We start from the raw sequence: 13677 nt of genomic DNA, 5'->3' as shown, positions 1-13677 counted from the left end.
TGGTAGACGGATCATGTGTTAGAATTAATTAGTCTTCAAAACTAAGTGTACAATGTTATAAACTCTGATATTCATCGAAAATGTGATGTGCTGTTCCATAGCTCTGGGGTTTAAGGAATAAACACTCTTATATATAACAAGCACAATTTATTAATAGTTTACAACATTTAAAATTTAGAATACAAAAGATGCGTTTTTAACGCAACAGTAGCAGGTGAGGAATCTAATCTAAAACTTGAGGGAAAATTCAGATTCTATTGCGCATGCGTGATATGACAGATCGTTCACACTGCTTCGAACGGCTAAATTCACGACATGTGAAGAATAAAGTTTTTGAAATAATAAACACAAAATCATCCTTTTTCTCTATTCTATTCTTTATTTTGATTTAATAATTCTTTTTCTCTGTTTTGACTTTATTATTGTTAAAAAAAATTTCTTATTACATAAATAATTATTAGCTAAATTATTACTGAAGTAGTTAATAACTATTAACTTTCTATATTTATCACTTAATGTTATTTTTTCTTTCTACATTAATACAAAATCTGTTTATGCAATATTTTATAACTTTTACTGAGGTTTATATTTTTCTTTTTTTAATAGTTAAAATGTTGTTATATCTTGTCATATGTATCTTTGAACGGTAAAAAAATTATTGATAGTTAAACATTGATTTCCAATTAAAAGACACAAACAAAAGCAAAACGAAATCATAATTAGAAAAATGGAGTGCTTTTTTATTGATAAACCCAATAAAATATGAATTTCAATTCTATAGTTATATTTTACAAAATATTTTTTATGATATTTTTGTAAATAAAAATTAAAAACAAGAAAAACTAAAATTTAATTAAATTGTTACTTATTTTTGAAAAACAATAACTGTTTGTTAAATTGCTTACATAAATTAATATTACATACAATGCACGTGTTGGTACTAAATACAATGTAACGTAATGGTGACAATGTATGAAGTGTTACAAATCTATTTATAAATAACAGTACTTTGAAGTATAAAAAAAATCTCAAGCAATTGAGAAAATACAATCCTGTTGCAGTCATCACTCCAACTTCCAACTTTTGGCGCCTAAAATGTGAAAAAAAAAATTAAGATTAGTTAAAATGGAAGGAAATGAAGATTACTGCAGTTTTGTACCACTTTAACCCTTTCAGGGTTGTAATCAAAATATACGTGAGGACGTGATTCTCCTCTTACGGCCCACCATACGAGATGAGCATTTGCGTCTCCAACAGTCAATAATTATACGAACGTGATTTCAATTTGGAACGGTTTCTTTCACTTTTAAAACGATACTTAATGACTGTTGAAATTCCTGATAATTTCGAATAACGTAACACAAGCGTTCAACTGTTCGGTTCCGATTAATTTTTTTAAATTGATTTCAAGTAAACGCTCTTTAGTTTTATTTAGATTTTGGATATAGATTTGTGTATTCAAAGAATTTTTAAATTTGGTAAACTATAAAAATTTTAAAACGATTTTAAATGGCGGTTTAAGTCCTTTATAATTTCGAATAACGTATCACAGACGTTTAACTATTCGGTTCCGAGTATTTATTTATTTATTTTTTTAATTTGATTTCATGTAAGCGCTCTGGAGTTTTATTTATATTTTGATAGAGGGGGAAAAGGATGGAATGCTTATTGTTTACGGATTTGTATATTCACAGAATTTATGAATTCGGTAAATTATAAACGTAGAAGTTTAAATTTATGGCCTATTCTTTACAGCAAGAGGGTAAAAATCCCATCAAATTCTTTCTGCCAAAAAGAGAAAAAAACGATGTTTTAAGAATCAATAAGTTTTAAATAAACTAAATGTATAGCTTTTCATAAATCTATTAATCACTAGAAAAAACTGGTTTTATAATGAGTTAATTTACCCAGTGTTGAGTTGAATTTTTTAAATTGTTTTTGCATGTTTTACATCAATAAAATAAGATAATTGAAATCGAAAATACTTTAATTTTACTGTGCAGTATTTTTCCTTTTTCCATTAATAAATTTTATCCTAATTTTAAAGGAATAAAATTTTAATTTTAAGTACTTTCCAGTGCAGTTTATCGCATTAGACTTTACAAAGTGCAGCATTTGAGTATTTTCTCACTTCCTGCAGATACATATTAAAGCAGATCAATACAGAGATACATTTTTGTGTCATGCAAGTTATGTAAAACATGATACTCACGTTTAAGATTAGTAACCAGGAACTCTTTGAGGAGAATACGCATATCTTAGAGAACCATCTTTTCCTTGGGTAGTTATTACTGGAGGTCTACCTGCTACTGCTGGGCCTGGAACGGGTACTCCAGCTCCTGCATAAGACGCTGGCAATGGTAGAACACCATTTGTTAGACCAGCAGGTACTGGAGCAGCGCCGTAAGGAGAGGGAAGTGGTGCTGGAACTCCAGGTGCTCTAAAGTAAGCAGCATTGTAACCCAATCCACCAAATCTGTAACCTAAACCACCATATCCTGGGTTTCCAAGAATTTGGTTACCTAAAACAGGGTTTCCAAGACCCAAGCCGGTACCTAGGACTGAGTTCAAACCTGCACCATAGCCGTAGGGGAGTGCGTTGTATGGACTTCCGTAATTAAGATATGGAGATGGCATGACACCGTATCGGCTGTAAGGAGAGAGGCCGTAACCGTAGCCTAATCCTGAAAGGTAATTAGAATATCCTGCTGGAACAGTTGGAGGGAGCGGGTAACCTGATTTTGGAGCATAATTTCCAGATTTTGCACCAATGACTGGGGAGTTGTAGCTTTCGTAGGCCTCTTGATCATTTGATTTCTCTTCTGACTCAACCAAGTATCGGTTGTCATTACCTTGAACCAAACTCACGAAGAAAAAAAGTATCCACAAAGCCTATTAATAAGAAAGAAAATGTGTGTATTAGCAACATTTAATAGTTCTGTTAATTATTCTTCAAATAGTAAAGAAATGCAATAAAAAATTAATATACAGTCTCACACCGTTATAGTGAATATGGTTTATAGTGAACTCCCGGATATAGTGAACAAAATGTTCGCTCCCGTGTCTTGCTATGCACATATAATATTATTTTTTGTAGATATAAACCAAAAGAAGAGAGGAAATTGGATATTAGGAACTTTTTTCAGTCTTCGACTGATTTTTTTCTTCTTTATTTTTAGATAATTTTGAAATTTCCACATACATAAAATAATAAAAGGGAGCAGTTCAGAAAAATTAGTCTTAATTGTTTGCAGTACGGATATAGCGAACTCCCGGTTATAGTGAACCGAAATTTCGGTCCCTTGAAGGTTCATTATAGTGGGGCTTGACTGTATAACGAATTACAAGAAGTCCGCTGGAAATTTTTTTTTAAATCCTCCCCAAAAGGATTATAATTATAATTGTCTCTAGCTCCATCTGTGCTTAGCTTTACACAATCAACTTACATAGACCCTGATTAGCTCCTTGCGGACACTGTTGGTTTTCTTTTTCTATGTTACATCTTATTTCTGTCTCAGCTACTGTGATTTTTCATGTTTTGTTTTTCAGCTTATGTTTTTTTTTTTTTTTTTTTATCACCGTCGTTGAACAGTTGACCCAATTTTTTTTGCTTACGGCTACTAACGTTCAACTCCGTAGCCTTGTAATTTTAAACGCAATCCAGAAGACAAGGGAACTCCTGGATCAAGTAGTGGGAGAAATTTGCTTTCGTGGAGGACTTTATGATGGAACTAACCAGCATTTACGTTACGTGAAGAGGAAGACCACAAGAACCTCCCACGGTTAGTCTGATGGCAAGGGGACTCTAACCCCTGATCCGTCTACCACTGAGGATATTTTACGTCAGCACTGAGGTCTGTGCAAGCCGGATGCGGAATTCGTATCGACTACGATTCGAATCCGGCTCGCCTCTTTGGAAAGCGAGCGTTCTATCCCCTGAGCCATCACGGCTCCAGCTTAAGTTTCAAATTTTTCATTGGCAACTTTACGTTTTTATTTCTAATCACTTTTGTTTCTTCATTCACGCCTGCAAGTCTCGATAATGGGCTCCTATTTTTGAGTGCTTGAAACATGGCAAACGTAATTTTCATACCGTATATTTTTAGGAATCGAATGAAGTTTTAGATTATGTTAATTTTCTCGCAGGTGCCATTGATGACTAATAAACCGAATTAGCAAGTATGACAAAATCAAGCTGTGCGCTTATTTGCTGTTATTAATTCAGTGATCTAATTCATTTCATCTGCAAGGATTTTTCTTTTAAAACAAAACGAACTGTTACAGACTTCTTTAAGTTAAAAGCGAGATGTAAAGCAAAAAGTAAACGATGAACAAAAACTCTAGATTCAATGGCGCTGCTCAAGAAGTAAATAATTAAGTAAATTAGTATTTACGTTAAAAAGTACGTCTTTACATTTATTTGGTAATCAAAATGTACTTTAGCTTGTCAACTAGTTCTATTTAACTTTTTTAAGCCTAGGCGGACGATTCTTTTTGCAATTAAGGACTTTTCTGTCTTTAATATTGAGACTTAACTGATTTAAGTTTTGAATGTGAGTACTCAAATACATGATTTACGTACGTTTGGAAAAACTCTCACCTCTAATTTATTGGTTATAAAGACTATGCGACTCCTTTTTTGAGTTGTTATCCGCACAGCATTAACACCCATAAATAATGAGTACAAATATCAAGATGCACTGTCAAAAATATATTACGATATTTCCCTCACAAATCTTATTTCTACATTGTCATCGATATTTTGTTACCCCAATAAAATTTAGCAACATTCACAATGATATTGCATTCTATAATAAAAAACACATAATCATAAAATATAATAAATTTAAAATAAGAAATTGCGGCTTTTCTTAAACCTTAAGCAAAAACATTACAGATAGGAAAATTCCCATGAAATTTAGCAACATTACATAATTCTATTGTATACCATAATAAAAAACATATATTTATGATAAATTTAAAATAAGAAAATTACACTTTTTCTCAAACCTTAAACAAAAAAATTTATAGAAAGGAAAATTTCCATTTTTATGCCGAAAGATTGACTTTAAATTTAAAAAAAAAAAAAAAAAAAAAAAAAAAAAAAAAAAACAATTTTTGAAAATTCGAATTTTTAAAAATTTATCAAAATAACAAGCACAAAAATCACTAGATACTGAGATTATACAAACAATAAACGGATAAAGAAAAAATGAGACGAAGAATTGCAATTAATCATTAATTAAAGCACTTGTTATTACCGGTCAAAAATGTTTTTGTTAGGATTGCTTAAGTATATGGATTTTTTTAAAGGTACGTTTTTTCAAGGGAGAAATTTTTGAATCTTTTAGTTACTGTTTTATTTCATTTTTAAAAAATTAGCATAAAATTTTTAAATTTTAGTACTTACAGCTAAACTTTTATCGATTTTAATGAAAATTTTAAATAAATTTCACAACATTTATCGAGAATTTAGTTTTCGTAATTTTTTAATTTTTTTTCTTCTTTTTCTTATATGCACAATTTTCGTCCGTTCTCTGATTTAACTCAGGATATTGGAAAAAAATATCATTATTAAAAAAATTCCTCTTTAATTTTGTATTGTAGATTTTTTTAAAAATTTAATATCAAGATTTAAATTTTTTTAAGAATAAACATTTGTGGTGATCTGCAAGTAAATCACAATCTGTAAATCAAATCCAGAGCCGCTTGAGCTAAGTTCCTTAATTTTTAGGAGTGCGTTGAAGGAAATCTTTTTAGCTTCCAATCTTGAAAAATCTATCAAAAATTTTAATTAGTCAGTTCGAGAGGGTTTTGAAAAAGAAAAACGAGTTTTTCTTATAAGATTAGTTTACTGTCATACATTGCAGACGGTTCTGTTAGCAAAATTATTTCGAAGATAACATCTTTGATTGGTAAATAACAGCTCTATTTAATAAAGAACTAGTTGCGCAAGAGTTTATTGTATAATTTCTTTAATAATCGTTTGTCTTTGATAATATCGTTTGAGCACAAGTGAAATCAACGTGGATGGCTTTTGGAGGTGATTAAACTGAATTAGTATCTAAAGCTATCTGAAACTCTCTGTTTGTTTCAAACAGAAAAATTATCTGTTTATTTATAGCTATGCTATTAAAAATGTTTCTATCTATCTAAATAATGTTAAGTAATTGGAATTAAAAAATACGTTTCTCGCCTCTAATGCATGATTTTCGATGTCAAATGGCTGAAGTATGATTGTTTATTTAAAAAATTGACTTTCATAAGAGTGTTTTCGTTTATCTTATGGTGTAAAAGTCGCCAAAAAAAAGGCGTTAATGAAATTATTATTTTTTTCTTAAATATTTCGGTATATGCTTTATACTGATTTATTGATTTTATCTCCAATACGAGCCGTGATGGCTCAGGGGATAGAACGTTTGCCTTCCAATGAGGTGAACCGGGTTTAAATTCCAGCGATAGCAGGTCGATGCGATTTCCGCACCCGGCTTGCATCGACCACAGTGCTGGCGAAAAATATCCTCAGTGGTAGACAGATCATGGGTTACAGTTAAACCATTAGGCTAACCGTGAGAGGTTTTCATGGTTTTCATCTCCACGTAAAGCAAATGCGGATTAATTCTATCAAGAAGTCCTCCACGAAGGGAAATTTCTACCACTGTGGCAGAATTCTTTCGAGCTATCAGCGACAAAACTCTAGCACTAATATTTCTCTGGAAGATGCTTTTAATAATAATAAATATATATGTTACTAATTTAAAATAACAAAAGCGCTGTGTTTACGAAAAAAAGCCATAGTATATATTTTTTCAATTGAGCATGTAATAATTTTTTATTCTAATATTATGGGTGATATTCTTGCATTTTGTTAGGGGAGTGGGAAAGCACAAATTATTTCCTTCTTCGCATTTTGTAAATGATCATCACAATAAAAAAGAAGTAAAAATCATGAAATCTGTAGTAGTAATTGATGAAAAAACGATCGACGTCGAAATCGGACTCCTCAAATGCGAGTTTCGTTTCGAGATTAGGTTGTTGCAATAAATAGTATCGCATAAAAAATATCGGACTTTAAACTATGGAGAAATGAATAGCAATAACTGCTAAAAATTCGATAGAATTATTGCCTTAAAAATTAAATACTCAAATGCGCGATTCGAATTTCCCATATTGTTTGAAGTATAACGTGATATTTAAAACCCCACATGAAAATCAATGTCAGTAAACTGCCGAAAATACAATCAAAGCATCCCGTCGATTTACGATACTATCGGCTTAAACTGAGCTTGTCAAAAAGCGATTATCTCAATGCACGAATTAAATATTACGTGAAAATTTCTGTAGAAAAGAAAAGTAATTTTTTTTGCTTGTCAAAATAAATATCTTTCTGCAAGAACTCTGCGACAATGTCGCTGCGATTGTGCCACTGGGATTTCTACCAGGGGTTCCCTTGTCTTCTGGATTAGGCTCAAAAATACAAGGCTACAGAGTCGAACATTGGTAGTAGTAAACCCAAAAATGGATAGGCTGTTTAATGACTATTATAAAATAAAATTCGTCTCTATTGCGAAGAATGGGAATTCAGTTAGAGTAAGATATAAAAAAAATATGTACAATTTCGGGTACTTATGGATTCAGGTACCTATAGAACGAAATAAGTTTGTAATGTTACTCACCAATTCCATTTTCAACGTTGTTGTTTTTCGACTGCTGAGAGTGTGTATTCCATTTCAAGTATTCGGTAGCTTTATATACTAAGGCGAACTTAAAAACCAGAACGAATAAAATTTATTCGGGACCCCCATTTTAAGTTAAACCTGCCATTTATAAGCATATAATAAAGAGGCATAAAAAGAGGACATCCATAGTTTATGCTTTTCTTCTACCTGTCCGACCTTCATTTAAGATAATAAGGAGAAGAAAGAAGAAGAAAAAAGGTGTTTTATGTCTTCATCTTATTTTATGGTGCAAATTGTCACATACGACAGTCGTTTGTATTCGTCACTAAAGGGAAGAATTGCCCTTTGTGAATGGAAACAAGTCCCTTATGTGTGTGTAAACATTTTTACTCGACGATTGTTTGCATGGGAAGAAGTTCTCTGGGGAATATTCCAAAATATGGGCTACTCATTTGTAAATTGCTTTATTAACGTTCGATTTAAATGAGCAATGTGCCAGAACAATCATAATTTTCATTAGACAAAAAGACTAATTTGATACAGTACCTACCCTTCAGTATGAAAGAATCGCTTTCATTTTTTTAAAACATTTTTTAAGAAGTATTTCGAGGATTATTTTTTAACTTCAGATGGGTCTACAATACCTGGCAAATTACTAGATGCACTATAAGATTCTATGCAAAATCCTAATTATCAGGTAATACCATACAGCTTTATTGTTTTTACGTTACTGAAACCGGTTTGTACTTGTTTACGTTCGTGTATCAATTGGTTAAATTAGACGATATATAATATAAATTCCACTCTTGGATAAATTAGACGATATATTATATAAATATAGAATATTTATTATATCAGGTATTATAAAAGCATATTATAATAACTGGACCAAATTAGTAGACGCACTGATGTTTCTTTATTAATGACATGTTTTTACACGAGTTTCAATGCAATGCTTTTATATTTAAACATACATGTAATGGATTTTAATTCAGGAGATTTTTTATATACTTCCTATTTGTATTTATTTTTAACGTATTGCGTTACAATGTTAACCAATTGATACACGAACGTAAACAAGTGCAAACCGGTTTCAGCGCCCTAAAAACAATAAAGCTGTATAGTATCACCTGATTATTATAATTTTACATAGAATCTTATAGTACGTCTAATAATTTGGCCAGAGACTGTAGGTTAAGCGATTTCTTACACTAATCAATAAATTTTAAAGATTTCAGAGGTTTGAGAAACCGGCAGTAAATTTCGTTCGAAAACAAGTATTTTTGAACACCCTGTGCTGTAAAATATAGCAATATGCTTATAACATGCATCTATAACTTTGGTCGTAATTTCCAATAACTGCAAACAAATTCGTAAAATTAAACATTTATGGAGATATGTACTTTTTTTATAAAAACAAAATAATTTTTGTTTTACTCCTTTGCTGTAACTTTAAATTTTCAACATAATTTTCGTGCTATTTTTTATCATTGACAAAATTATCATTCTATAATTTTTTAAATTGCGTATGATATAAGCATATAAACAAATAGTTCTTTCATACTTTTAAAGTTGAAATATGTAAATATGTTTCATACTAATTAAGTAGAATACTTAAAATATTCGACTCATAATTTTATAAGGAATCGTATCTAGTAACTAATGAAAAAAGGTCCGATTTCAGTATCTTGAAAATTTTAAGTTTTTGTTCTCGTTTTGTTGTAAGGTCTGAATAATAAGGGGTTTTCTACAAATTTAATTTCCTCGCGTGATACTAAATTTTAATGATAAATGATTATACTTAAGAATAAGTGTCCGTAAACAAGATTTATTAAAAATGACCCCGGTATTGTGGCGAATTATTTCTCATAAAAGTATGTTTTCATTCCCCTGTTTTCTATCCTAATACTATCACATTTCGTGCACGGACGATTATTATTATCATTCGTTTTTAAACTTTACCTTATGATACAAAATATAAATTGCGAAAGGCCTCTTATTATTCAGAGTTTTCTTTCGGAAAAATTGCTAGCAACTTTTTAAATTTTGAAGATTAGCAAATCGCAATTTTTCACACTCACTTCAAAATTATGAAATTTTTAAAATTTCTTCCGCACATACGCAGTACGAACGAAATACTTTAAATGCGTATATTTTTTTGCAATTATTAATATTTTTTTTAAAAATTTTGAAATATTTATTTTTTAATTAATTAAAGATTGCTCCGAAAATTTCGTTTAATTTTTTTGAATATTTATAAAGCATTATCCTCATAGTTGGCCAGACTGCCCAATGTGGGCCAATGCCTTCCTCTGAAGATTTATCCATAGTGACTTCAGATTTATCTTTTATCTCCAATTCCTTTTATTAATTGCAAGAAAATCAGTCTCCACCAAGTCAGTCCATCTCAAACGCGGCCTTTCCCGCTTTCTTGTTCCTGTGGGTTTAAAAAGCAGTTTTTTTTATTGTATTGTCATCACTCATTCGAATCAAGTGGGCCATCCATTCCCTTCCATTTATTTTTATGTATTTAATAATATCGGGTTGTGTCTATAAATTTTGTAAAGTTCAAAGTTAAATCTCATTTTCCAGTTATTGTTTTAATTTACACCACCAAGTATACTTAGCAAAATCTTTCTCTCAAATATTGCGATACACTTTTCCTCCAGTTTAGTCATAGTAGCTTTCAAGCTTATAAAGCTATAACAAAAACAGAGAATATTAGTTTTTTATAAAAATGCCCATAGCTCCATAAGTAATTCAGTTAGGTTACCAAAAAATTATACTTTTATTTCAAAAAACAACCAAAGTAACTGATGCAAGTTTTTAGCTTTTTGATGTATTTTCTGGCATATGTATTTTCTGGCAAAAATTTCTTTCGTCATTTTTTACTGTTCTATGAAAGTTTTAAACTGTATTATGAAGTAAAAGAAATAGCTAAATCTAAACACTTCTAAAATTACAAAATAATCTTCCAAGTATTCCATGAGAAGTTTAAAAAATGTCAAAGAATTATAGTTTCATTATTGTAGAATAGTGTGTTTACATTATGTTTTTTTAAAATTGCGTTACATACTTATGTTATCATTAATTGCAAATTTGATTAATGACAAATTCTAATCAGTATATGTCTCTTTAATAATTATCTTTATAAAAAAAACCGCCTTTTTTTATTCAAATGAATGGAATAACAAAAGGATCTCGTGTTTTCTTAAACTTACTTTTTTACACTGTTATGCAAAAAATTAAACTTTAAGTATCAAAATTGTTTTCAGATTTATTGATGGTTTAATTATTTTCAATTTCTAAAATTAGATAATTATATAATTTAAAATTAGTTAAATAATATTAACCCCGAGGAAACAATCTTGCCTCGTAATCAGGATTATATTTTTAATTTTAACTTTTTGGATAAAAGTGCTTAGGATATAAGTCGGAATTATGGATATAAGTATTAAAAAAGAAAAAATTATCTGCATTGTTGACATATTACAATGAAAGGAATGATTTTAAGTTTAACGTAAATAAACGAATTACACGGAATTCTTATATTTTTAAAAACAGTTATTTAAATATTATTTTTAATCAAGTAAATAGAATTAAAAGAAAGTGTAGTGATATTATATATAATATTATACATATTATATATATAATTATTATATGAAGCAGTATTATATATAATTTCCTTGCGCAAATCCAGCTTCGGGTTAATCCATAGAGTTGAAATATTTCAACCAGTATTCCCAGTATTTCAACTCTATGGGTTAATCCACAGTAACAGCAAACCAAAAGCTGTTCTGAACTTTAGTAAGAAAGCTCCTTATGTGTTCCTGTTTCTGATTGATGTAGTTTGCTTGATTTGTTTTATTTTAGAATCGGTTTCTTTCTTTCCTTTTCTGTTGTTCCTCACACTATTGTATTGATATGTTTTGCTTCAGCTATATTAATACAACATTGGGAAGCACTATTTTGCAGATATAATCGTGTGAGTTGAGGACAAAACTATATCTTCCCGTTTTTTTAAAAAAAATTTTAACTCTAAATTATATTATCATAATATTTTTTATTATTTTTTTTAAAAATATTTTTTCTTTTTCTATTTCTTTATTTCGCTTTGATTTGTATTTCGTTTATTTTAAAATCGTTTATAAATCGTTTTTCGTTTATTTTTTGTTTTAACAAAAAAAAAATTCGTAATTTTGAGGATTGAATTAAAGCTATTCAGTGCAATTTAAATTCAATAAATTATTAAAGTTTTTGCTAATTGTTTTCGCCTTAATGCTTTTTTTAAATCGATAATTTTCAGTAAAAATGAAACTGAATATCAGATTTAAAAAAAAAGTGCCTTTTTTTCTAATAAAATATTTGATAGACGAATCATAAAAAGGAAAATTGGGAATAAATAAATATCATTGTAGCGTCCTTGGGGAATCCATTCATTTTGTGACATTCTATGAGTGAAAATGTTCGAAAAGAGTCCAATTACACGTCTGAGAGATTCTAAAGAGCTTCCTCTTTTATGATTGTTCCTCGGGGCACTTCCTTTCACCATCCCACTCTCAAAATTACTTTCTTTTTTCTTTCTTTCTTCCATTTTTCTTCTTTACCTGATAAAAGATGACTAAATCGCATTTAGTATCATAACTGTAGACATGGGTTATATTTTATTTTATTTTATAACCGTTGTTAAACAGCTGACCTATTTTTCGATTTACGATTACCTATATACAATTCCGTAGCCTTGTTATTTTGAAACCAACCTAGAAGACAAGGGGACTCCTGGATCAATTATTTTACTCTATAACCGTCGTTGAAGAGTCGAATACTACTTACGAATGCTAATCTTCTGCTCCGTAGTCTCATAATTTTGAACCCAATCCAGAAGACAAGGGAACTCCTGGATTGGGAGAAATTTGCCTTCATGGAGGACTTTTTGATGGAACTAACCCACATTTGCTTCATGCAGAGGAAAATCACAAAAACCTCAGATGGAAAACCATGCTCGGGACTCTTCCTCTCAGCATCCCACTCTGAAAATTACTTTCTCTTTATTTTACTTTCTTTCCTTCATTTTTCTTCCTTACCTGATAGAATTGATAAAAGATGACTAAATCGCAATTAGTATCATAACTGCAGACATGGGTTATATTTTATTTTATTTTGTAACCGTTGTTAAACTGCTGACCTATTTTTCGATTTAAGATTACGAATATACAATTCCGCAGCCTTGTTGGTATGAATCCAACCTAGAAGACAAGGGGACTCCTGGATGAAGCATTTAATTTTATAACCGTCGTTGAACAGTCGAATACTACTTACGAATGCTAATGTTCAGTTCCGTAACCTTGTAATTTTGAACCCAATTCAGAAGACAAGGGAACTCTTAGAGCAAATATTGGGAGACGTTTTGAATTCGTGGAGGATTGATTTATTGATGGAACTAACCCGCATTTGCACTTTATAAGCTTAACTATTCTTTTTTCATTTAAAATATATGTAATTTTTCATTATTTCATATTCCTCAAAATTTGTAAAATTGTAATGTTGGACACTTTCTAAATGTACAAAATAATTGAATGAACTCTACGACTAATTGGCAGTAAAGTACGCAAAATTACTACATTTTTAATTTTATTTTATAACCGTAGTTGATCAGCTGACCCAATTTTGGGTTTACGACTACTAATGCTCAACTGCGTAGCCTTGCAATTTTAAACCCAATCCAGAAGACAAGGGAACTCCTAGATCAAATATTGGGAGAATCGTGGAGGACTTATCGATGAAACTAACCCGCAATTGCGTTACATGAAGAAGAAAACCACGGAATCCTCCCACGGTTAGTCTGTCTGCAAGGGGACTCTAACCCATGATCCGTCTACCACTGAGGATATTTTACGTCAGCACTGCGGTCGGTGAGAGCAGAGTTCGTATCGAGCAGTTATCGCTGGGATTCGAACCTGCACGAAAACTGCTCTAACCCCTGAATAACCGTTTCTTC

At 30.5% G+C, this 13677-nt stretch overlaps 1 protein-coding gene across 1 annotated transcript; it reads right to left on the bottom strand.

The window, feature by feature from the left end:
- Positions 1-719: 719 nt before the first annotated feature.
- LOC107449357 (shematrin-like protein 1) lies at positions 720-7830 on the bottom strand. Its single transcript, XM_043051148.2, has 3 exons — positions 7677-7830; positions 2213-2892; positions 720-1090 (listed from the first exon to the last, which is right to left on the bottom strand). Exons 1-2 carry the CDS (start codon positions 7683-7685, stop codon positions 2221-2223), a joined length of 681 nt encoding a protein of 226 aa, XP_042907082.1. The 5' UTR covers positions 7686-7830; the 3' UTR covers positions 720-1090; positions 2213-2220.
- Positions 7831-13677: the final 5847 nt, after the last annotated feature.

This window comes from Parasteatoda tepidariorum, chromosome 3, assembly GCF_043381705.1.
Source record: "Parasteatoda tepidariorum isolate YZ-2023 chromosome 3, CAS_Ptep_4.0, whole genome shotgun sequence".
NCBI classification, from domain to species: domain Eukaryota; kingdom Metazoa; phylum Arthropoda; class Arachnida; order Araneae; family Theridiidae; genus Parasteatoda; species Parasteatoda tepidariorum.
The sequence above is the reverse complement of the archived record's forward strand: the minus strand, read 5'-3'. Positions and strand labels throughout refer to the sequence as shown.